The 24,663-nt window shown below is 35.8% G+C and overlaps 2 protein-coding genes and 1 long non-coding RNA gene across 9 annotated transcripts in view; 2 read left to right on the forward strand and 1 right to left on the reverse strand.

The window, feature by feature from the left end:
• The window catches only part of LOC140150839 (syntaxin-like), a 93,053-nt gene extending 90,308 nt beyond the window's left edge, over window positions 1–2,745 (reverse strand). For all 7 annotated transcript variants that reach the window (XM_072173008.1, XM_072172984.1, XM_072173000.1 and 4 more), the window contains exon 1: window positions 2,577–2,745. In XM_072173008.1, coding sequence (XP_072029109.1) covers window positions 2,577–2,606 — 30 coding nt within the window. In that variant the 5' untranslated portion in view covers window positions 2,607–2,745. The remainder of the gene's footprint in view (window positions 1–2,576) is intronic.
• Window positions 2,746–3,631: 886 nt separating this feature from the next.
• On the forward strand, window positions 3,632–24,109 carry LOC140150890 (GTP-binding nuclear protein Ran-like). Its single transcript, XM_072173055.1, is given in 8 exon segments — window positions 3,632–3,781; window positions 7,830–7,884; window positions 9,258–9,342; window positions 9,941–10,066; window positions 10,485–10,672; window positions 20,172–20,257; window positions 20,259–20,340; window positions 21,165–24,109. Coding segments are annotated over 7 exon segments (660 nt in total). The 5' UTR covers window positions 3,632–3,781; window positions 7,830–7,836; the 3' UTR covers window positions 21,210–24,109.
• LOC140150900 (uncharacterized) lies at window positions 10,683–15,356 on the forward strand. The gene is made up of 2 exons (XR_011858864.1): window positions 10,683–13,673; window positions 15,160–15,356. It is a non-coding gene; the product is annotated as an uncharacterized lncRNA (long non-coding RNA).
• Window positions 24,110–24,663: the final 554 nt, after the last annotated feature.

Raw genomic sequence — 24,663 nt, forward strand, 5'->3', positions numbered from 1 at the left:
GAAATGGACGATTATGTAAGTTATTCTACAGGATCGGTAATAATTAACAGCTGGTCTGCTGTATTTGAAGTGCATATTGAAGTTTGTAAGTTTGTAACTTCGTATGTTTATTGCAATTGATATTATAGGAAGCTTAAATTGGCAGGCTCTCATGCAATGTATCCGTCTCTTCCGAACATATATGGACGTTCAGGGCAAGTCATACTGAAGTATGACTTGCCCACACAGGGTATAGGAAGATGTATGGTAAGAACTCAGTCCTCAAATGATAGTCATAACGACCAAAAGATAAGTGACTGACTATCATTGAGGACTGTCGAGTTCCGCAGTCTAGTATGACGTGCCCAGACGCTCTAGTCGAGAAGTGATTGAGCTTGAGGGAGGGGTGCAAGTAGTCCGAATAATCAGACCTATATCCAGGCTGGACACATCACACTACCGTGTGATTTATCCAGTTCGTCGCCGAACTTGCATATAACATGGAGAGCTTAGCATAACGGCCTGCCTATTTACGCTTCCTGAAAACACTCTTGCACATAACATACAAAACCACAAATTCACTAACTTCAACTTGCACTACCGACACCATGAAAAATAGTTTAATTATTACCGATCCTTCAGAATACTTGCAAATATTGGCAGTTTCATAAAATCCTGCTGCTGAAAATCGTAAATTCCACAATCTTCTGTCAGATCCAGGTCAGTAATCACAGGTGGGCGAATCTACCAGCGTGACAAGACCAGAGATAATAAAAGGATGAGAGGCCACGCCCGTACAAATAGCTAGCCTGATTGGCAAGCGTCGTCGCTGGCCAGATCTTCTACGGTCGTGTATGATGAGTAGAGACCATAGAGCCCTATATAGGGCTCTGTGGAAGAAACGGTTCCTAATTTTGAAGCCATGGATAATATATTCATTTATACGAGAACCATATTTTTGTACCAATCACAGAACAGAATTTCACTTACTCACAGCTGTCAATCATTCTTGTGAAACGTAAGCTCCGCCTAGTATCAAGGTCTTCTTCTGCGCATTGGTTGTGCGCATAAAAGTGGCCTCCAGCACAAATCCTGTGCACACGATCAGGTTGGATGGGCGGTTTACGCCTGGTTTACACTTTACACAACAGGAACTGCGATGCATCCTAAACTGGATCGTTTCCGTGTATTCGCATTGCATGGTGGGTAATCGCCTGCCAATTTGCGTAGCTCCACGTTCACAACAGTTTAAAATCAACACAGGTAAATCCATATAAAAATTAACATGGACACAAAATTGACATAGCTTATGTAATTCAAATAATAAAATAATAAAATGTAATATTATCATGATAGATGCACGTTTTATTAAAACTTGAAAAGATTATTAAGTCCAATAATTTGTTTGTGTTAGTTTGCACGAGTCACAAAATGGCGACCCATCACGCATTTTCTGCATGTGCCGACATTAGTAACTCATAGTGACTGTCCTCAAACTAAGCGCCAGTGTGTCTCAGGCCTGATAACGACCCCAGGTAATTTTATGCAGAAAGTTTTCTTGCGAACAGCTGCAGGTGACAATTAAACAATGAACACGGCTTGTTTTAATATGTACATGCGTGGGGAGGCTTGTATGTCAGCTGACGTGTTTTGGACATGTTCCGGCGTAAAAAAGTGTTGTTTTTCTTCATGAAAAATACCAGCGATGACCAGTTTTTGTGGGCTATTTGATTTACAGGTATGTCGGTTCGTCATAGGGTAGAAATGATAGCTGTACAATTTGTATAACATACAGTTTAACATAGGCCTAAACATTTATGGGCACAAATCGACCTTCCGTATTATGCACAAGTATGTGGAAGTGGCAGGCATAAATCAGACCCAGAACAAAATATTAATTTCTGACATGATCTTGTACTGGGTCTGAACTGTTTCCATATGAAATCTTGATGGCAAATTGGACAATAGAAGCACATGGTTCTACGTGACAGCTTTTTAATCCCTATTCATGTTACGTGAATCACGCTATTGTGGACCATCCTTCTGATACTTGAGTGTTTGGACAAGCGGAACAGTCTTTTGTCTATCTCTCTGTTTGTAAACAAACCAGGAGGTCGAAATCGTCCTCCTCGCCGAATACGAAAGTCAGCGTAATAGTACGGCACTAGGGTGCAAGCATGGCAAGATCAGAAGTACCCCGGGCTACCGGCTTGTATTATATTTAAAATCATCATTATGATCATGCACACATTTCGCATGCACACATAATGATAATCATACATGTACATGACATTGACATCGTCGTTTCATGATGATGATATTATTTGTAAATTTGATAAAAAATAATTACTTGTTTTTTTTTATTTATATTATTTAATAATATTTTTATTTTGGCCCACATTATCACTGGCAATGCCAATGCACTAAGTAATAGAGTACTGCTAAAGCTGACTCTTGTCTATATTACTATACCAGTGCTAGCCTATGTAGTTCATACATGTAGTACAAATAGTACATAACATTGTCTGTGTCTGTGAATACGATGTGTGTGTGGTGGGTGACCCTCCCACTTCTCATTTATTCGTTTTCTCACTTACCCTTTTCAACGAGCCCAAACGGTCCCTCATTATGACCTAGCACCCTATATTTTCCTTAGGATTTATATGATGAAATCAGAGCACCAAGAGGTAAGAAATAATATCCCTACAAGGAAAAATCGTAGTCCAATCCTATTCGATTTACACCGGCTACAGTGCAGGGTCAGCCATGAGCCATTAGCAAAACAGAAGGGCGAAACTACGCATGCGTAAACAATTAGCGACGTGTGGCTGGCTCTCTTTTGAATGGGGCGCATAACGAGTCTAAAAATAAACCGGGAATCAAAATTGTGCTGGTTGTCTTTTTCTTTCAATTTTTTCAGGGGCCGTTGATTTTATTGGGCAGGTGGAGAATAAGGGTGGAGCCTACACACATACGAGAACATTATAATTGAAAATTAATTAATTTATCATTACTCAAATATATAGAGTATTTTTTTACAAATGTGAACATTTTAAATAATAAACCCCAAATGTGATGAACAATTTCAATGGTAAAAGAAGTCAAAAACTGAAGTATTTAAAATTTAATGAATGTGAGCTTCAAAATTGGTATGTGTTCACAGTATCCTCATTCACACTTACTACTAAAAAAGTCAATAAAAGTGTACATTTCGTAAAAATATCCAATTATTTGAAAGGATTTATTATTTGAAAATAATAACAATTATTTATTAGTACCATATTAAAAGCAAATGAGTTTATATGTTGTTTTATCACAGTTGGAAAATAATGTCTTTAAATTTGGGTCAAGAAGTCGGAAGCGCGCGGAACGACCATTGAAATTCATTCATTGCAGAAGTCAGGGTGTCATTTCCACCTTTATTATCGAACGAAGAGTTGTACTTTGTCTTTAACGTAATTATATTTTACCTTCATGATTTCAATCAAGTGTATTTTAAGTGATTGCTAGTTGTATTATATTAGGGGGTGGCAATGTTTTGTAGTCTGTTATAACCGGTTTAAACCGGACCAATCAAGTTATTTACTGGCAGTGCCATTCATTCATTGCAGGAACAATCGCTGGTGTACATGCATGACATGTGAGAATAGTGAAACATAATCTATTGTATCTGGCGTAATCTTTACGGAAAACGTTTGATTCATCGTACTTATTGATACAGGACGTACTGAATTAACTTATTGTTGATATATGTTTTATAATTGATAACCAGGAAGTAAGATTTTGGGTCAGAATACCAGTGGTATGTACAATCAATGACAATGTGTACTATACTTGCACTACTCGAAACACACATTGACTGGAGTGTCATGTATAATAATTATAATCATTTGCAGTAAACCTTTGACGAGCGCAGATTTTAAGCATACATAGTGTATTTTCTGCGCTGGACGCACTTGTCTCTAGAGTAATCTGACTCTGATTTAGACTCGCTGAGTCTCATGGACGCCGTTCCTATGTCCATCAGACTCGTATTTCCCATTTTGGATGTCAATGGGAAATACACACTTAACGATTTGCGCCGGTTAGAAACTTGAAAAAAAATCTTTAAAATTTTATCAATGTTTATAAAAGTGGTACCAACCTTATAAGTTATTGTGCTTGCTAATTTAAGACTCGGTTGAAACAAAATTAAGGATGGAATGCATTTTAGTGTCCAAAAAGGCAAAATTATCGTCAAAGTTCTGCGAAATCGGCACCCTTATGAAGGGTTCAGAATTGAATCGAAGCGAAAATATCTGATCTTTGCGATCAAAAACACAAAATTGCAACTTAAAACATACTATTGGCAAAAGACATTATTACCAAACAATATAGAATAGAAAATTTGACATCATTTTCTCAAAATATTGAAGAAATTTGCTCACTAGACATCGAAAAAGTACGCAATCCAATTCCCGTTCAAACGCGTGAGAAACTGAAAGTGCATAATCCCGACTATGATTGGCTGCTGATGAGGCGATCTGCTGTTGCCGAGTGGAAATTTATGAATGAACTGTGCACCGTCTGCATTTCTGGCTCTGAATTTGCAACATCATGCAGTCATGGTAGTCCCGCTCGTCAAAGGTTTCCTGCAAAATATTATTATAGCAGTGTGCATTACAATATACATGAGGCGATTGACGGTTCGGCGGTGATCGCTGAATGAATACACCCCTTGCCTTGTGAATGAATTGTGACTATTTTTGCATTTTTCTCAGAAACTAATTATTTAAACACTGGTATTGTGGTAACAAAAATTATTTATACATATTAGGCTAATGAAAGTCAATATTATGTTTAGCGTAACATTTTTTTCAAACCACAATGAGGCAACTTTTTCATTATTCATTATTCATTATTTTGCAACGTTTCATTAATTACAAAATAGCAGCCGCTTCATCAACACTTGTCGCACTATATACATACCTGCCAACTACTCCGATTTTAGCGGAGTTACTCCGATTCGAGTTTTAAACCCCGAAAATCGGAGTACTCCGATTTTCTGGGAAAAAAATTTTAAAAAAAAAATCTTTTTTTTTTTTTTTTTTTTTTTTAATAATTTTTTTAAATTTCTTTTCGGCGACTTTGGAGAACCACTGGACCTATTCTGAAGTGCTAGGATCATTCACAGTTAATTTGAAAACAATTGGAAAAAATTACAAAAAAATTACAGTTTGTTATTCTTAATATGCAAACCACTAACTAATGTTTACCGCTTCATCTAGCACATTATTATAAAATGCATGGAAAACCAATGCATGTATAATATTGTGTTAGATGAAGAGGTAAACATTAGTTAGTGGTTTCCATATTAAAGATAACAAACTGTCATTTTTTTAATGTTTTCAATTTTTTTTTCAAATCATCTGTGAATGATCCTAGCACTTCAGAATACGTCTAGTGTTTCTCCAAAGTCAACAAAAACTTTGACATGTTTTTGGTTAAATTTTTTTTCTGAATTTTAAACTTTGTATTGTGCATCATATCAGTGTCCTATCAGTCATGTAGGCCCTGTTATAAAGCCAAAAAATCGCTTCAACGAATGATCGTTATGTACACCAAAGTATAGGAAACTGCATTTTTAAAAGCACATTTTCTATGTGAAGGAAGCATATTTTTCAAACTTGTAAAAACAAGTCCCAGAATGTTTTTTCACATTTTTTCAAAGGTTGCAGTCATCAAATATGTGTTGAAATTGTTGCCAGATATGGAGTATAAATCCCTCCTCAAATGCAACCTTCAGAATAGGTCTAGAGGTTCTCAAGTTGCCAAAAACTTTGAAAAAATTAAGAAAAAATGGATTTTTTTTATAAATTTTCACCTTTGTATTGTGCATCATATCTGTGTCCTATCAGTCACGTAGGCCTTGTTATAAAGCCAAAAAATCGCTTCAACGAATGATCGTTATGTACAAAAGTATGGGAAACTGCATTTTTAAAAGCACATTTTCTGTGTGAAGGAAGCATATTTTTCAAACTTATAAAAACAGGTCCCAGAATGTTTTTTCACATTTTTTTCAAAGGTTGTAGTCATCAAATATGTGTTGAAATTGTTGCTAGATATGGAGTATAAATCCCTCCTCAAAGTGTATAAAAGCCTAGGGCTTCATTTTCACCTTGTTGTTTTTCTATAAAATGTGTCTAATGTGAAGGGGCTTATAAGGGTTTTTACAGTGTAGAAACCCTCTAGCTTTGGGGGGCTTCGCCCCCTCAACCCCCACCGGGGCTTTGCCCCTGGACCCCACCAAGGGCCCTTGAGCGGGCCCCTGGACCCCCCGCCGTCAGAGGCGATACTACGGGCGCTTCGCGCCCTACGTTCGCCATGTACTCTGTTTTCTAGGTTTTCAATGTTGGCAGGTATGTATATACCCTCCAATATTCTATTAAAACAACTCTAATCAACAGTAGGCCTTTTTTGAAGGCATATGAACCAACACATTTGTATTAAAAATATTTTTCACCATCCAGGTATTTATACCAGCTTTCTTACCAGTTAAAAGGCCATAAATTGTTAAATGACTGTCCACATTATTGGTCCAAAACCAGCCCTCCTTGGGGTAATGGCCAATTATAGTTCAATTTGATAACAGAATCATGTTTTTAGTTCTTTTTTATGTTGGAATAGGTTGATTTATCATTGGCATTTGTGCTTGTGTCCCCACTGGAAACTAATTGTGTACAAAATACAAAATAATGAACTGTTTTGGGATTTTGGCATCACAAACGCGGCCAGAAAATCCAAACGCGGGCGGGTGACGCTAAACATAACATTGACTTTCATTAGCCTTATAGGGACAAGGTCGAGGAATCAAATTACCTACACTGGAATTTCAGTGTGACTCAAGACAAGTATTTTTTTTTTACTGCAACTCCAAAACTGTTGTCTGTGCTGAAATAAAATTTTCAGTGCAGTAGTTGTAGTCCTTGCCCCTATTTACATATCTTACTTGTCACCAATGCGCTGTAATCTTTGAGAAAAATGCAAAAATAGGCACAAAATTGGCCAGTGGTGTAGACTAGTACCACCTTATTGAATTGGTGCGCATTCATTCTCTCACATGCTTGGTCGGGGCTGGCCGTCTGTTCCATCTTTTTCCCTGAGGGGTGGTGCAATAATTATGTGTACCCCGGGTGGTGAATTCTCAAAATGGTCTGCCAAAAATCGCCCCCCCCTTTGGCCGTGCCAAAAAATCTTTGCCCCCCCCCCTTTCGACGTGCCAAAAAACCTTTGCCCCCCACCTTACACATGCAAGATTTTGGGGAACCCTAATTTAAAACCTTAAATTGACTTATCTCATATAATGCGAGCGCAGCGAGCAGGAAATTTTGCATATTTGAACGTGTTCCTAACGTTTTCCTTAAAATGGTACCCAAAATATCTGGCAAAAATTGCTTGCCCCCCTTTCGACCTGCCAAAAATTGCTTGACCCCCCTCCTTTTGACCTGCCAAAAATGCTTGCCCCCCCCCCTTTTTGGCCTGCCAAAAATCTTTGCCCCCCCTATAATTCACCACCCGGGGTACGTGTACATAATTATTGCACCACCCCTAACCAACCCATTTCAAAGTCTCACATCTACCTGTCAAAGGGGATGGGGACACAAAAATAAACATTTTCAAAACTAAAGTTTGTGCAATTTCTAATTTGCACCAAAAAACAGTAAAAAATGTTTTTAAAAAATCATAAAAAGCCTGATTTTTGCCCAAATTTCAAATGTTTTTGTTTTGGTGAAGTTGGGCAATTTAATTACAATGTTCCTAAATGAATGTGTAAAGTTGCTGAATTGGTACTTTTCTATTATTCCTTTCAGATAAAATATGGCTGCAGCACCACAACAACAAATAGAATATGTAGCAGAATTTAAAGTAAGAATTCAATCTATTAGTATAAAGTATAGTGTCTAGGCCATAAATATATTTTGATCAGAAGTAATGGTACGCTACTGGCAATGTGTATGTTTAATTTTGATAACTTTATGTATGGGTAAATAAAGTGAGTGAATAAATGAGCATGGGTAACATTTTGTGATCAATTTTGCGATTGATTAAAATGTCGCTGAATCGGTACTTTGCGTGTGCGATGGTGATGCATGGTTCTTTCCCAGGTAGATAAGATTAAAAAGGGTTATGGGATGGGGTATGAGCGTTTGGACAGTATTTATTGTGGGACATTAGAGCACATCAGACATATCGAATTGCATTATGAATACAAAGAATGCAGTGTTCGATTTACCTGGATTCGCATCGCAAAATGCGAGTCATTTTTTACAAACTGCTACTCAACTACACAGACCAGTAGCAAAAATGCGATCCCAAAAATTGGGGGAAAATGCCTACTTGCGATCGTGAACCACGCTGATATACCATCATTTGCAAGTTGCCATTTGTCGAAGTCAAAAATGTTTCCATAAATTCTATTTCCAAGAAAATAATCCACAAAAATATGACCCCAAAAGTCCCTAAATCGTGATGTTTACGCCATTAAACTAAATACAGTATCCTCCCTTGTATGCAAATTTTTTTTTTCCATGACGTGTTGTGTTACAAACTTCCATGTACATGTATTACCAGATAACTAAAAACGTGCATATTAATTTTATGACGTCATAGAAGTAGCACTGTTTATATGGTGTATAGTTCAGTGGTGAGATGGAAATATCGTGTGTCCTTGGTGACAATCTTCCAAAATTATACAAGATTTTTAGGATTTCATAGATTCCTCACATTATTTTAATGCTTCAGCTAATAAATTAGTGAGTTTCCTCTACTCAAAAATGTAGGACTTCTCTTGATTACTGAAGGAAAATTTGCGTTTAGAAAGGGCACACAATAATCAGCTTAGGAAGTTTAGGTGCCGAATTTTGAACCACATTCGGTCTGCAAAACTGCAGTTGCATAACATTTTTTAAGCATTGAGTACTGGGATTGAGTAATCTGTGAGAAGATAAAAAAAAAAAAAAAAAATCGATAAAATATGGTGAAAACAAACTGCTACTCAAAATTTTGGAATTGCTACTCAAATCTGAAAGTGAGTAGCAATTTTTGCTACACAAAAAAATAGATGAAAATCGAGCACTGAAAGAATGTCCTGATATCAACTAGTTTTGATTTTTTGAAATGCGCAATGTAATACACATTTTTATGGCGAATGATTAAAAATTGATATTTTTGATATTTAACAGTACCGGGTAGTTTTGTTATCTTGAAAATAAAATACTGTCATTTTTCATTATATACAGTTGGTGTTAGTAGGAGATGGAGGTACTGGTAAAACTACATTTGTAAAGCGTCATTTAACAGGAGAATTTGAAAAGAAATATGTAGGTAAGTTGTTTTTGCGTTACATGTAAATTATAACCCCAGGGGGGGGGGGCGCAGCCGGCGCGCGCCCCCTCTATTTTTTGACTAGCAAAGGGCGCCGGTAACTTAAAATATACAGAAATTTAAAAAAAGGAACAAATTCGGCCATGAACACCAAACAATGGGCCAAAACCGTTGAGTTTTCGAGGGGGTAACCCCCTTTAACACATTTTTTTCGTTGTCGACCAAAAGGCGCCCCCTTTATCAAAAATTCCTGGATCCGACCCTGAACCCCATATATTCCTAGTCAATTCAACAACAGGCTCAAATGCTATCCTATCAGAATTTCTTTTTTTAATTTCACTTAAAATTCAAGTTTGCAACTATTTTAAACTGTTGCAATTTGGTAGTTGACAGTATCTTGCGAATAGTAGTGAGCTTTGGCAAAAAATGCATTGATCATTTCATAGCGAGTGTGTAGAATTCAAATATCACATACTTTTGTAGGTCATGTGGGTATTTCCCAGCCAATATTGCAAAAGCCGATACTTTGCAATGCAATTTGGAAATTGATGTCAGTGATGGTATTGATATCATTATTGTGCTTGTTATTTATTTCCAGCAACACTTGGTGTTGAAGTTCATCCACTTGTATTTTACACAAACAGAGGACCCATCAAATTTAATGTATGGGACACAGCAGGTCAAGAAAAGTTTGGCGGTCTTAGAGATGGCTACTACATTCAAGGTAAGATCTGTGGAAAATCACCTTCCTGTTTGTTGGGGTTTTTTGTTTGTTTTGTTTTGTTTGTTTTTATTTGGAGAGTCCCTGGGCTGGACCTAGAGCCAAATGCTACAATCATTTATGGTTGATTAAAAAAAACAAAAATTACAAAATTTTGTATTAAAACGGACCCCCGGCTGTGAGGGACTAAGCTCCCTATGGCTCTTAATTGTCTGTAATATTTTCAGATTTTTTGGGGGGGGGGGCAAGTCACTGGCATTTCTGCTTTCTAATAGACAAAACTTAATTCTCTCAAGTTATGTTGCTTTTTGGACCACAACTTTTTACAAAATTGGACGTGTCGTGTGACACAGAACTTGCATGCAAGTTTCATGTGCAATCTATACTAATAAAATGATTTGAACCAACTTGTTTCTTTCAGGAAAATGTGCCATTATTATGTTTGATGTAACATCAAGAGTCACATACAAAAATGTACCCAACTGGCATCGTGATCTGGTGAGAGTATGTGAGAATGTACCCATTGTTCTGTGTGGAAACAAAGTAGACATCAAAGACCGTAAAGTGAAAGCAAAGAGCATCACCTTCCACAGGAAAAAGAATCTCCAGGTAAAGCATCCTTTCCCAATTCAAGATGGTGATGTTAGCAATTCCATGAAATGGTTTTTTTAATCCATAGAAAAGTTGCAATGTTGGCTTGGGCTGTGGATAATTATTTGATTGGGTACTGCTTCCCAACTGATTATACTGTAGCTCAGGACCTCCATCCAATCCAAACAATTGTGAGGTTTCTGGAAGCAAAAAGAAAACACTTTTACTCCCAAAATTGAAATTGTTGATTGGCTCCTATCGAGCAGCCCTGACCAGACAATCAATTTTCCAGGGCTCAATATACAGCAGATGCAACATTTCTAATGTTTCTTGAAATGCACATCACATGTAGTCCTAACACGGGTGGCATAAAAGCAATCTTGTTACCTGTAGTAGGAAGAAAGCATTATGTTGGATGAGTAGAGATGAAGGCTTTGATAGTGTAAGTGTTGGCAAAAAATTTTCTTCAATATCAAAATCTGAGTAGGTTAATTGCATACGTTAATATAGGTAGTAAGTAATATGTGATGTGATCAAGCAAAATCAGTTGGAAGTTGGATATATTGATTTTCAGATATAGCCAAACAAAGAGAATCATTTCTTTTGTTGCATATTGTTTTGGAAACACTTAAATTGTTCATATAAACTGGAAATCAATGTTCAATGGCATTTTCTGCAAAATGTAGCTTTGCAAACTTTTTATACAAATCATGTGAAAAACTGAAAATACGGCCGACTATTTGCTTGATCACACCACAATGTGACCACATTAATATTAACATGCTTAGACAATTTACTCAGTTGTTTCTAATGCAAACCTAATTCTCCCTGGCAACACTAATCCATTGTGACCAGGTTGGAACCAGTTTGCTACAACAAAACTGTTGGTGATGGGTTGCTTTCCCCTGATATGATTCAGTCCACAGTGGGAGCTTGCCTGCATAGCAGGACAATGGTTCAATTAACACCTATGTGTAGTGATGTTGTTTTCAAAATTATGCTTATTTTAAACAATTTCTTAAAAAGGTTGTATTCACAGTCTACAATTTTCATGCCATACATCAGGAACTGTCTTTTGGAATTTGCAGGAGAGCATTAAATAGCTCTTCTGACGCATTCAAGGAGAGCTGTTTAGAGCATTTACAATAGAATGCAAGAAGAGAATGGTCAGCTAAGGAGAGCTAAAAATCATTCTCCTATATCAGATTTAAGGAGAGCTGTGGTGAGCTCTTGCTCTTCTCAAAAGGCAGTCCCTGCCATGCATACTAGACTTGCTAATTAGTCCCAACTAATATAACATTGATACTTACCTATATTTTAAACTAGATATCTGACCCTATCTTGCACACAGTATACTGTATTGCAATAGATCAGTACATGAAAAATCAGACCAAATGGAGTAGAATTGGGATGGGGGAAATTTTTAGCAGCCAGTGCCCATCTCTGAATGAAACCCTCAGTTAAAACCATGTAGTCTTGTTTGCAGCCTGATTGAAAGTGCTGACTACAACAAAGACAGTCACGGTTTATTAGTGCATGACTTTCTATAGTACATTGCGTAGAAACATCACATTACTGCATCAGTATGCCAACTTTGAGAGGAGCTGGAAAGCAAATTTATATTTATTATACCATCAGTTTTTATTATTTTGTAGAAAATATGTTGGGGATTCTTTTCAACCAAGTTTATCTCAAGGTCACATGATACACAAGGCCAAATGAGCTTTTCAAAGACACCAATGCCAGTAAATTTGTCCCACTTGTTTGGAAGATGTAGTTTTTAAAAAATTGGCCAAGCTGAGACAACTTAAATTTAAGTTGATTCTAAACTGCAAACCTAATTCTCCCTGGCATCTTTAATCCATAGTGACCAGGTTGGAACCAGTTTGCTACAATAAAACTGTTGGTGATGGGTTGCTTTCCCCTGATATGGTTCAGTCCACAGTGGGAGCTTGCCTGCATAGCAGGACAATGGTTCAATTAACACCTATGGTGATGATAATGTTTTTATCTAAATGCTTGTTTAACACGTTTCTAATTTTGTCTGCTGAGGTTTTAACTAGTTACTACAAGTTGTGTTTAGTCTACCATTTTAAGGCAGATTGACACGCATGTAATAGACTTGCTAATAACATTGATACTTGCCTAGATGGTTGGTAATTTTTTGACTTTTATCGTGTAAGTTTTAGTGAACCCATTCAAAGAAATTCAACCAAATGTGTCAACATTTCCATATAACTTAGATCTTATATAATAACCCTTCCTGCATAGGATAATAATTTTGACTTAAACCCCCACCCACCCCAAAGTTACTAACTTAGGCACCAAGGGTTTTAATGTTCAACTTCTTTCATGCAAACCAAACCTAGTATAGTGCTTAAAATATGGTGATGGTGATTTTCTGCAATAACTTGTAAATCAAGAGATGCACACTTAAAGATTAAGAACTGAAATTGCTATCACTTCAATGATGGCTAAATGTTTACTTATTATTTCTACCTGCAAACCTAATTCTCCCTGGCAACTTTAATCCATAGTGACCAGGTTGGAACCAGTTTGCTACAATAAAACTGTTGGTGATGGGTTGCTTTCCCCTGATATGGTTCAGTCCACAGTGGGAGCTTGCCTGCATAGCAGGACAATGGTTCAATTAACACATATGGTGATGATAATGTTTTTATCTAAATGCTTGTTTAACACGTTTCTAATTTTGTCTGCTGAAGTTTTAACTGGTTTTAGTGAACCCATTCAAAGAAATTAAACCAAATGTGTCAACATTTCCATAACCTAGATCTAATATAATAACCCTTCCTGCATAGGATAATAATTTTGACTTCAGGTATATGTTGATTCCAATTTTGACTTTCAAACCCCCACCCACCCCAAAATTACTAACTTAGGCACCAAGGGTTTTAATGTTCAACTTCTTTCATGCAAACCAAACCTAGTATAGTGCTTAAAACATGGTGATGGTGATTTACTGCAATAACTTGTAAGCGATGCACACTTAAAGATTAAGGTGGTTATGGAGGCATTATAAAAGTGTTCTAAGCATGTTTTAAACAGATTAATTGAGTAGAGCAAAGTACACTGATCAACATGCCTTTTGTTTGGAGTCAATCGGACATACGGTTTTCAAAATATATCAATTTATATTTTCTTTGTATCTTATTGTTTTTATCAATAATCAATAAAGTTAATGAGCTAAAACGACTGGAGAAGCTCATTAACATATAATTTTGCCAATATTTTGCTAAAATCCATGCATAAATGTTCAGGTACTTTTATTTTGCATACTTTTTTGCCCTGAAACTTGGTCAAAGTGTTTCTAATATGTCCTAATGTATTATATAGTGAAGCCGCCCCCCTAATTTGCATAATTAATTAGCATTAATGCAAATTAGCTCATTAATTATGCAAATATGCAAATTAGAGGGCGGCTTCACTATATAATACATTAGGACATATTAGAAACACTTTGACCAAGTTTCAGGGCAAAATTATGTAAAATAAAAGTACCCTGAACATTTATGCATTGATTTTAGCAGAATATTGGCTAAAATTTATATTCATGAGCCTTTGCAGTCATTTTAGCTCATTAACTACATTGATTATTGACAAAAACAATAGGATACAAAGAAAATATAAATTGATGTATTATGGAAACCGTATGTCCGATTTGCTCCAAACAAAAGGCATATTGATCAGTGTACTTTACCCTAATCAATTAATCTGTTAAAATATGCTCAAAGCATTTTCTAATTTCTAGAAAATGCATCCAATACCACCTTAAAGGGGGGTAACCCTATTGGTTTTGGATATGGATTGTCTTTAAAATTACATAATAATATCAAATATCGCCTCCTTCATGCTGCTTTGTGAAAAACGAGAGCATTTTCAGCGTAAATGTGAATAAATAGCCAAATTTGCAATCCAATACCTTGGTATACGTGAATTGCATTCTGGGCAGGCAATGACGAATGCTGACATGCTGTACAATGCCCGGCCCGTATTGAACGGAAAATGGTTTTTTTCGCAGTACCGTTTCAGAAAAAAGGAAACAAAATATATTTCCCCTTGCAATATGTACATTTCAAATGAATATAAAAAAGTTTGGGTAAAATGGAGAGGAAAAAAACCCTTCCGAGACCGGGTTTTGAACCGGTACCTCTCGGGTAAAAAACAAACGCGCTCGTCAATTGAGCTATTTAGCACACCACGCTTACTGTTGCCGTTTTCATAACTATATACGGCGCACCGTCTTGCGGTGACTGATATTTCGTTCATAATTCCCTCCCAGAATTCCAAAGTATTTACCATTGTTTACAAACTGGTATACCTGTAAAACCGCTGTGATTCATGATTTCTCGAAATACATCGACTTGGAGCGTCAAATTTCAGGATAGTAATGAGAAAAATAGTATCTATCATGTGATACCAAAACCTCATCAACAATGAAAAAAATCGGGGGGATGATGCTGTCGATCGGGTTACGGACCTTTAAGAACTGAAATTGCTATCACTTCAATGATGGCTAAATGTTTACTTATTATTTCTAACTGCAAACCTAATTCTCCCTGGCAACTTTAATCCATAGTGACCAGGTTGGAACCAGTTTGCTACAATAAAACTGTTGGTGATGGGTTGCTTTCCCCTGATATGGTTCAGTCCACAGTGGGAGCTTGCCTGCATAGCAGGACAATGGTTCAATTAACACCTATGGTGATGATAATGTTTTTTATCTAAATGCTTGTTTAACACGTTTCTAATTTTGTCTGCTGAAGTTTTAACTGGTTACTACAAGTTGTGTTTAGTCTACCATTTTTAAGGCAGAATAACACGCATGTAATAGACTTGCTAATAACATTGATACTTGCCTATGGTTGGTAATTTTCTGACTTTTATCGTGTAAGTTTTAGTGAACCCATTCAAAGAAATTCAACCATTACCAAATATGTCAACATTTCCATATTTAACCTAGATCTAATATAATAACCCTTCCTGCATAGGATAATAATTTTGACTTCCAAACCCCCACCCACCCCAAAGTTACTAACTTAGGCACCAAGGGTATTAATGTTCAGCTTCTTTCATGCAAACCAAACCTAGTATACACTAGGCTGAGCCAAAACCCAGAAAATGCTGGTTTTAACCCAGGTTGCTCCAGGCCAGCCCATATTAGCCCAGGTTGACCCAGAAAGGATTGATTTTCAACCCAGGTTGGCCCAGGCTCCTAGATCACTCTTGAAAATGAGCCCAGTCTGACCCATGGCAGCCCAGGTTAACCCAGTAAAACCCAGGTTGACCCAGAGAAGATAAGTTTTGCTAGACACAAGCTACTCAACATGTCTGGGCCCAGCTACTCTCTTTGTTGTGCAAGTCATAAAAAGTTGATCCATGAGATATTATTGATTGGTATAGATAGGCTATGATCATGCATGGTAACTTATTAAGGTGAATTCCTCAAATTGTTAATATTTTCATGTGTGTTTGTTTTAAGTTTGTCTGTCCTCTCTATGGTAATGTTTGGATATTTATACCTGACATGATTAATTAAGGTGTGTTTACAACTCCCAGTGAGTTGAGGTCTATAATAGAGTATAAGGTAGGCCTATTATGTGCAAGTTTGATATAAAATTGGATCGATTGAGCCCATATATTTATTGGTCGAGCTATAAGTTTAAAAATATTGGACGAGACATAGTCGAGTCCAATATGTTAAAACTCATAGCGATACCAATAAATATTGGGCGTAAAGTATCCAATTTTATCATTATTATGTTTTGGATCCAATATTTTCACACACTTGGATCCATCAAAACATAATAACGTCCCTACTTGGAAACTGGTTTGGGAGATTCCTTGCTCATTAGAATAAATGTGAATCCCGATGTGAATAGGCCTAGAATTATGGAATGAGTAAACTTGGAATAAATCACTGGAATCCAACATTTGGTTTTTTTTTAATAAGATATTTATTGATATAGTTATATACAGCACTTAAGGTAGCAATTGTTTGTCTTATCACAATATTTATCTGTTCAAGAGCCCAATTTTTAACTTCCTGGGTCTATTACTAGAAAACATAACATTGATGTACCGATAGTTTGTGTATTGCTGAAATGTAAATAGTGCCTCACCTAAATTATTTAGAAGACATCCAACATTTGAATGGATTTTGCAATTTCCAGTGAATGTTTTGCTGGCAGTCTTGGGAATCTGTTACTGTAGGTCATCAGGAGCACTTAGAAATTTCTTAGCAAGAGTTGTATAATATTGAATATTAGATGTTTTTGAATTGATATACTTTTAAAGCTTGAACATTTGCACAAACATTAGACCAATTTGGCATTTGTATACATTAATATTTTCAAAAATAGTGTCCATCTTTTTGCCAATTAAGATAGCCTTACTATTTTGGAGTGTTTTTTGCCATGTCCATAATATGAAAATTTGTTAGGTCATCACGCAAAGTTGCTACCAAGGAGTTAACATGTAAGTAATAATAATATGCATTATTATAAAATATTCAGCTTGTAAATGTTACTTCTAGCTCATTTGATTCAATCAATGTATTACAATGACCATGGAAGAAAGAGATAACTATTTAATACTTGAAAGTATGATCTAATCAATACAAATCATCATTCTGAGTACCTCTGCACACACCAGTACATTGTTATCTTAAGTGTTTTACATGAGTAAGAGCAGTTTTGTATTGATTATTTGCTTGAACTACTTGAATTCAAAGTTGGTTATAGCTTTGTATATTAATAATTATTGTTTTTAAGTGCCTTTTAATATTGGAGGTAAATTGCCTCTTGAAAAATTCCAGATACATGGATAGGAGTTTGCTGATTGTAACTTATATATAAATGTCTTTCTATTGAATAAAAGACCTTGGTTATTTTAGGATTATTTATTATTACTGTACTTAAATAATTAGTAATAATATTATAAACATTACTTATTAGGCCAAAACATAAAGGTTTGTCTCTGGTGTCATCATGGTCATAGGAGATTGGAAATGCAATGTGGTATACATTTTCAATAATTCAATATTACATTTGATGTGATGATTATGCTGGATGATTTCTTTTTTTTTTTAATTGATAAAAACAAAATGTTTTTCAGCATGATTTTATGAATGTTCAGTAATTAACCTATTTTTGTTGGCCTTATTATTATATTATATTATATTATCATTAATTATCAATACTAGTACATGCAGAGGGGAAACAGGGCAAACTATTGGTTTGAAATATACGAGTGGATATTCATCTTCAAACATTGCAAAGATGCAAATTTTATAATTGTGCACAGTATTAATTTGCATGTTAACTCCTCAGTAGCAACTTTTCAAAGTTCAACTAATTTTCTTATAAGGCCAAGTAAAAATAAAAACATGCTTAGCGTCCAGGTGTTTTTGAAAAAGGGAAGGAGGATATTTTTTTACAAAACTGCTCTAAATACTCATATTTTAATGCCTTATTTTGAGTATTCGGCATTGTGAATGATATCTAAAAATGAAGAGGAGGCACTTTTTATTTTGTTTAGGAAGGTAAGCCCCTCCTGTGATCACAAAACTCGTCACAAAAATGTGTCTTATACATTTTCAAGGCTGTATACAAAATTTCAACTTCTCAAACATTTTGGAGAAGAAGTTATATAAATAAAAATTTACAAAATAAAAAGAAATTTGAAAAGGAGGAGGGCGGGGACACTAAACTTGTTTGTTTTTTCACTCAGCCTTATGGACATGGCAAAAACACTCAAAATAGTACGCATATCTTTCACTCTTTTTTATATTGTATGTATAAAATTTAAAATTGGTATCTGCAAAATGTTTGTGCAAATGTTCAAGCTTAGGTATGGCAATTCAAAAGACATCTAATATTCAATATTTATACAAGTCTCTTGAAAAGACAGTTTCTGAGTGCTCCTGATGACTTCCAGCAAAACATTAAATGGTAGTTGCAAAATCAGGCTCAAATGTTGGATGTCTTTCAAATAATTTAGGTGAAGCACCATTTGATAAAATTGTTAGATCAGCGATGTACGCAAACTATATCGTACATCGATGAGCTAGCAATTTTAAATGTTGCCTTAAAAAGGTTATTCTCGATGGACAGATACCTATTTGCTGTACATAACTATATCAATAAATGTTTTACATTTATAGAAAAACACAGGTTTCCAGTGAATTATTCCAAGTTGACTCATCCCATAATTTTATAATATAATGTGCAAGCAGGGAGCAGTAAATACACCCGTATTAATTGTGGAAGTATAAATATCCAAACATTACTATAGAGAGGACAGACAAACATAAAACAAACACATATCCATGCAACTAAAACAATTTGAGAAATTCACCTTACCATGCATGATCACATAGCCTATCTATAGACGAATCTAAATTCACGCATTCCTACACCTGACTAGCAGCCTTTAGTTGGGTAGCCGTCGGCTACAATGCACTCAAAATGTGAAATGATTCGGCCTTGCCGGAAAATTTAAACTGCATTCCATCACCCGTTTTACACCTTTCATAATAATCGGATTAACTACACGCGGTATCTATGCTTTGATGTACTTCTCGTCCTTGCATCTTCTCTGGGTGTTAGGCGGCTTTTGTTTGCACAATTGGACGCTCAAAACACTAGGTTGGTGCTAGCGGCTACCCAAAGATGTCCGACCAAATCCTGACCATGACTTGGCTCGTTGGATTCGTCTATACCAATCAATAATATCTCATGGATCAACTTTTTATGACTTGCACAACAAAGAGAGTAGCTGGGCCCAGACATGTTGGGTAGCTTGTGTCTACCAAAACTTATCTTCTCTGGGTCAACCTGGGTTTTACTGGGTTAACCTGGGCTGCCATGGGTCAGACTGGGCTCATTTTCAAGAGTGATCTAGGAGCCTGGGCCAACCTGGGTTGAAAATCAATCCTTTCTGGGCCAACCTGGGCTAATATGGGCTGGTCTGGAGCAACCTGGGTTAAAACCAGCATTTTCTGGGTTTTGGCTCAGCCTAGTGTATAGTGCTTAAAATATGGTGATGGTGATTTTCTGCAATAACTTGTAAATCAAGAGATGCACACTTAAAGATTAAGAACTGAAATTGCTATCACTTCAATACTGGCTAAATGTTTACTTATTATTTCTACCTGCAAACCTAATTCTCCCTGGCAACTTTAATCCATAGTGACCAGGTTGGAACCAGTTTGCTACAATAAAACTGTTGGTGATGGGTTGCTTTCCCTGATATGGTTCAGTCCACAGTGGGAGCTTGCCTGCATAGCAGAACAAAGTTTCAATTGATAATATTTTATCTATGCTTGTTTAAATAATTTCTAATTACAATCTAATTTCAACTGTTGAGGTTATTAACTGATTACAGATTAAAACATGTGAGTTCAAAGGTATGCCAGACATTAACATTTATTATAGGATTCAAACACAATCTACAATTTTAAACTAGTAATAAATTTCTCTCTTTATCTTGCACACAGTATTACGACATCAGTGCAAAGAGCAACTACAACTTTGAGAAGCCATTCCTGTGGCTAGCAAGGAAGCTTACTGGAGATCCAAACCTGAATTGTTGAAATGCCAGCCCTGGCACCACCAGAGGTGGAAATGCCTGCTGAACTGGCACAGCAATATGAGGCAGAATTACAAGTAAGTCCAATTAGTCTATGGAGTGTGGCTGTTATAAAATAAATTGTAGTACATCCCAGTGTTTTGGGACGTGAGTGAGCAATGCTCCAGGCTCAGAAAGTTGGCAAGAATTCATTCTCACAGAGATTCTCCTGAACTGATTTGTGTGAATCTAAAGAGATTCTTTGCATATTTTTGTGCCTACTCACTAAATACTAGGGAGAATCTTAAGATTCTTGTAAAATGCTGTTGCCAAAATCCAAGTATATTCTCATAAAGTGAAACAAAATTCTCCCTCCGTGCTCACTTGCCAACATGAGAAAACAAAACATTTGTGGACTTCATGTGCAGCCATTGGCAGTTCCAAAACATGCAATTCCAGCAAATTCAGATGCTTATACACATACCGTAACCACTCGGGTATAAGCCCACCCCACTAGATGGCAGATTTCACTTCAAAAATGGGAATGGGCTTATAACCGGGGAAGGGCTAGTGCTTGAATTTAAGAACAATCACCCCCATTTGTATACATATGCCCAATGTACCAGTAATTTCTATCTTTTATCTTTAATGTTAATTAATATTTAACTGATATTTTTTATATTTGTTCTTAAATATGAGAGCAAAGCATTGATTTGATCTAATTAGAACTTGGCCAAAATTTAGTACTGGGCTTATTACCTGAGTGCACCCTTGTTCCCAGACTGTTTTGAAAAATAGGGGATGGGCTTATAGCCGAAGGTGGGCTTATACCCGGGTGGTTACGGAAATACTGATTTTGAAGTAAAGACTTAGATTTATTTTTAACCTGATTTGTCTTTTTCTTTTCCTTCTCTGTTTACAGACAGCACAAAACACGGCACTGCCAGAGGATGATGATGACTTGTAAACTTTTAGTTAGGTGTATATTGAAACTCAACCAAGGATGTCTTATAAGAGGGAGAAAAAGATGTCCAACCCAAAATAATTCCTATTTGGAATAGCATTTATTATTATTATGATATTATAATATCTATATGTGGAACAAATAGGCTTGGGTGATTCTTTGAAAGAGTGGGTAATGAAGACAATTGGTTACCCATCCAACCACCCACGTTATAAATAAGGATCATTTTGTAATCATATATGTGAACTGTTACTTCCAGTCAGTAAGTTTTCTGCAGGGTGTAAGTAGTAGTAGTTAGAATTTATTCCCTGTCTGGTAAATAATGTGATGGTTCCAATTGAAGGTAATTTACTTGCATTCATTTCTTTTACAGATATTTATGCTGCTGTTTAAAACACCTGTTGATCCGCATGTTGAATTCAAAGAATATTGACACAGGGAATCACCCTTGCTTAGACAAATTGAATGTTTTATACACTCAGACTCTCTGAGAGCACCACACATGTATGTAATATATATTGGATAGAAAATGTTTTTGGTAACTAAAATGTCGACTGCTGGCAGTGCTCTGCATGCCTTTAATTTATTTGTGCATTTGGTCATAATATATATTGGAGCACTCGCAATTTTTTTTCTCTGCGTGTTATAGAACACACAAGTTAAGTTATAAGCTCTTTTGTAAAGCATTTGCTTTCTTTGTATGTTAGGGGTGTCATTAGGCTTGTTTAAGCTCCTAGTTAATGGGCTAGGTCTTGGGTGCAAATCCTTAATTGAGTTCATGCAAAGATTTAAATCAAAGGTGATTCTCATAAATTAGTGATATCAACACAACACATAAGATGATCATTTGCAAGAATCAAGTTTGATGCCCTTGTTATGCATCAAACCCTGACCCTAATGTGCATGTGGTAACTTATGCAACCTTAATATTTGAAACGGGATATTCTGATGATGGTTTGCATGGTTGTCAGAAGGATTATTCTGTCTTCAAATGTTGGGAGCTTAGCAAATACTAAAAACAGGTTTTGGTTAGCTTCTAAATCTTGAAATAAATATTTATTTGTTAATTGTACACAGTCCTAAGTACAAGCTCTAAAATACATGTTATAACATTTTTTTTTTATTGTACATTTAAGAATGTATCATTTGGACTGATTGCAGTTGCTACAGTAAAGTTAATCCACATTAAGCTAACTTTGGTCCTGCAGCTTAATTGACAGTCATGACACAAGTTAGTGGTATTGTCTTTGATGTGATTGGTCATGCCCTTTGTTAGGTAATCGGATGTTGCACACACACTATATATATCACCTGTTGGATGTGTAGTGTGTGGGCTACAGTCGCTGAAGTAATAAGAGTTGATCAGGCTCTGGTAGATTTATTGCTGAAAAACTTTTGTCCACTTAAAGTTACATATTTGAAGAAGGGATTTAATGTTTGTGCCCAATGTAAAACCATGTGTGAACTAAACATGTTGGAACTAAAAAAAAAGTTGGAGATGCAATGTTTTGATAATAATGTAAATGTCAATTGTACATTCATGTTTTGATATAATTTCAAAAGTATATTTTGTTTTGTCAAAAATAAGTCAAAGACCAAAAACATTTTGTGAAATTTAGTGCTAATGCATTTTAGAGATGGGTGTATATTTTGAAGGGAAGGGAAGGACATCACATATGGGAACATTTCTTCCATGGTTCTGAAAGATAGAGTGCTTGACATGTTGCTTTTATTTTATAGCTGATTTTTAAGTATTTACACATTTTAAATCTAAATGATCTACCTGAAGGATGGAATGAATATTCAGAACAAAAATGGAAAACCTGTATCAAAAAGACTTTTTTCTTTAGAATGAATACATGATCTGCACTGATAGTAATGCATAGTATGACATTTTTGTCAGAGCTTCAAGTTCTATATATATAATGTTACAAAGAATAAGTTAACTGATCTAATAGTTTGACCAATCAAGTCCGACTTCAGTGAAGTAATATTCTCTGACATAAATATGGCATGCAACAATTTGCAGGTATTTGTAAAATACTGGAGTGTTTTTGCCATTGGCCCTTTCCACATTCTTCAGATTTCATATTGAAAGTGTGTATAATATTTTTCGTCATAATTTTGTCATTCAATGTACATAGAATTATTTCTTTGGTATGCAGTCCAGTACCCCTCAGGGTTTCAAGACGAGATTGTTATAAAAGTCATAATCAACGAGAGTTAATTTCAGTTGACCAAGTGCTCACATTTTGAGCAGAATTACTTCAAGACAGCAATACTATTGATTTCCTAGGGTATTGTTAAAACAACTTATTCATCATTTTGTGGTTGGTTAATTTCTGGTAATACCTAAATTGCTTAACATAACAATTTCATTACTGCAGTGCTCTGAATTAATAGAATATTAGTCACTTGGGAGGAAATTAAACCCCATGTATCGTATCTATTTTTGGAAGAGCATTTGGCTGTGGTCTTGCTCTGATTTTGTCATTGAGAAAAAAACACTACATGAGTCCTAAAATAACCTCTAAAATGTCATTTCAGTAACTGAGATCATGTGAAATTATTGTGTATTATCACCCAAGACACTGCCCAGTGATGGTTAATACATTTTATGAAGATTTGATTACATTAAAGTTGTGTAACTAGGAATGGGATCTGGAGTGTGATGATGACCTTGACTGCCAAGTGTCGCTTTCATATTGGGCTTACAAAAGTAACACACCGATAGTTTTCATACTGCATATTTCATGCAAACATTATCTATGCTGAACTCTGTCTTGGTAGATGATACACAAACAATATTTTGGAGCTGTAAAAAATAACTGATCAGGAAAATTGTCATCACTTTTATAGTTCAAAATGACTTCTACAAATAAACTTACATGATTTGACCGATATATGTGTGTTTTGTTGTGTTTTAAGTTGAAACAGTTCTTTCATTTAGTACTTTGATAACTCCCCTGCCAGGGTCTTTGACCTACCTCCACCATGATGTACTGTGAGAAGTACAAAATGCAAAAGAATTACGGTACCAATGAGTTGTGTTCACCCCTGTATATCATAAGACATATGAAGAGCTTGGTTCCAAAAAGTCCAAACATGTTTCGGATTTACCTCTGCGATATTGCAATGAGTTGTGATGCTATAAGTAATTTCTGTTGGATGCACCATTACAAAGCAAACAGTGGATGGATGTACAATACTGTGAGGCCTTTGGTTACTAAATGAGAACAATAGTCTGCATATTGTTAACCAGCATTGTGGCAAATAATGGCTTGTTGATGGCACATCTCATTGTTGCTAATGTCAAAGTAATTGTGATTGTATCACACAAGTAAATGAGAAACATGAGGTTGTGGACTTAACATGGTTTGGAAACAAGCTCTTCATATGTCAAAATTAAAACAAGCAGCCAATATCGGTACCCTATTGCTCTGATTTAAGACCTTAT

Source organism: Amphiura filiformis, chromosome 1, assembly GCF_039555335.1.
Source record: "Amphiura filiformis chromosome 1, Afil_fr2py, whole genome shotgun sequence".
Lineage (NCBI taxonomy): Eukaryota > Metazoa > Echinodermata > Ophiuroidea > Amphilepidida > Amphiuridae > Amphiura > Amphiura filiformis.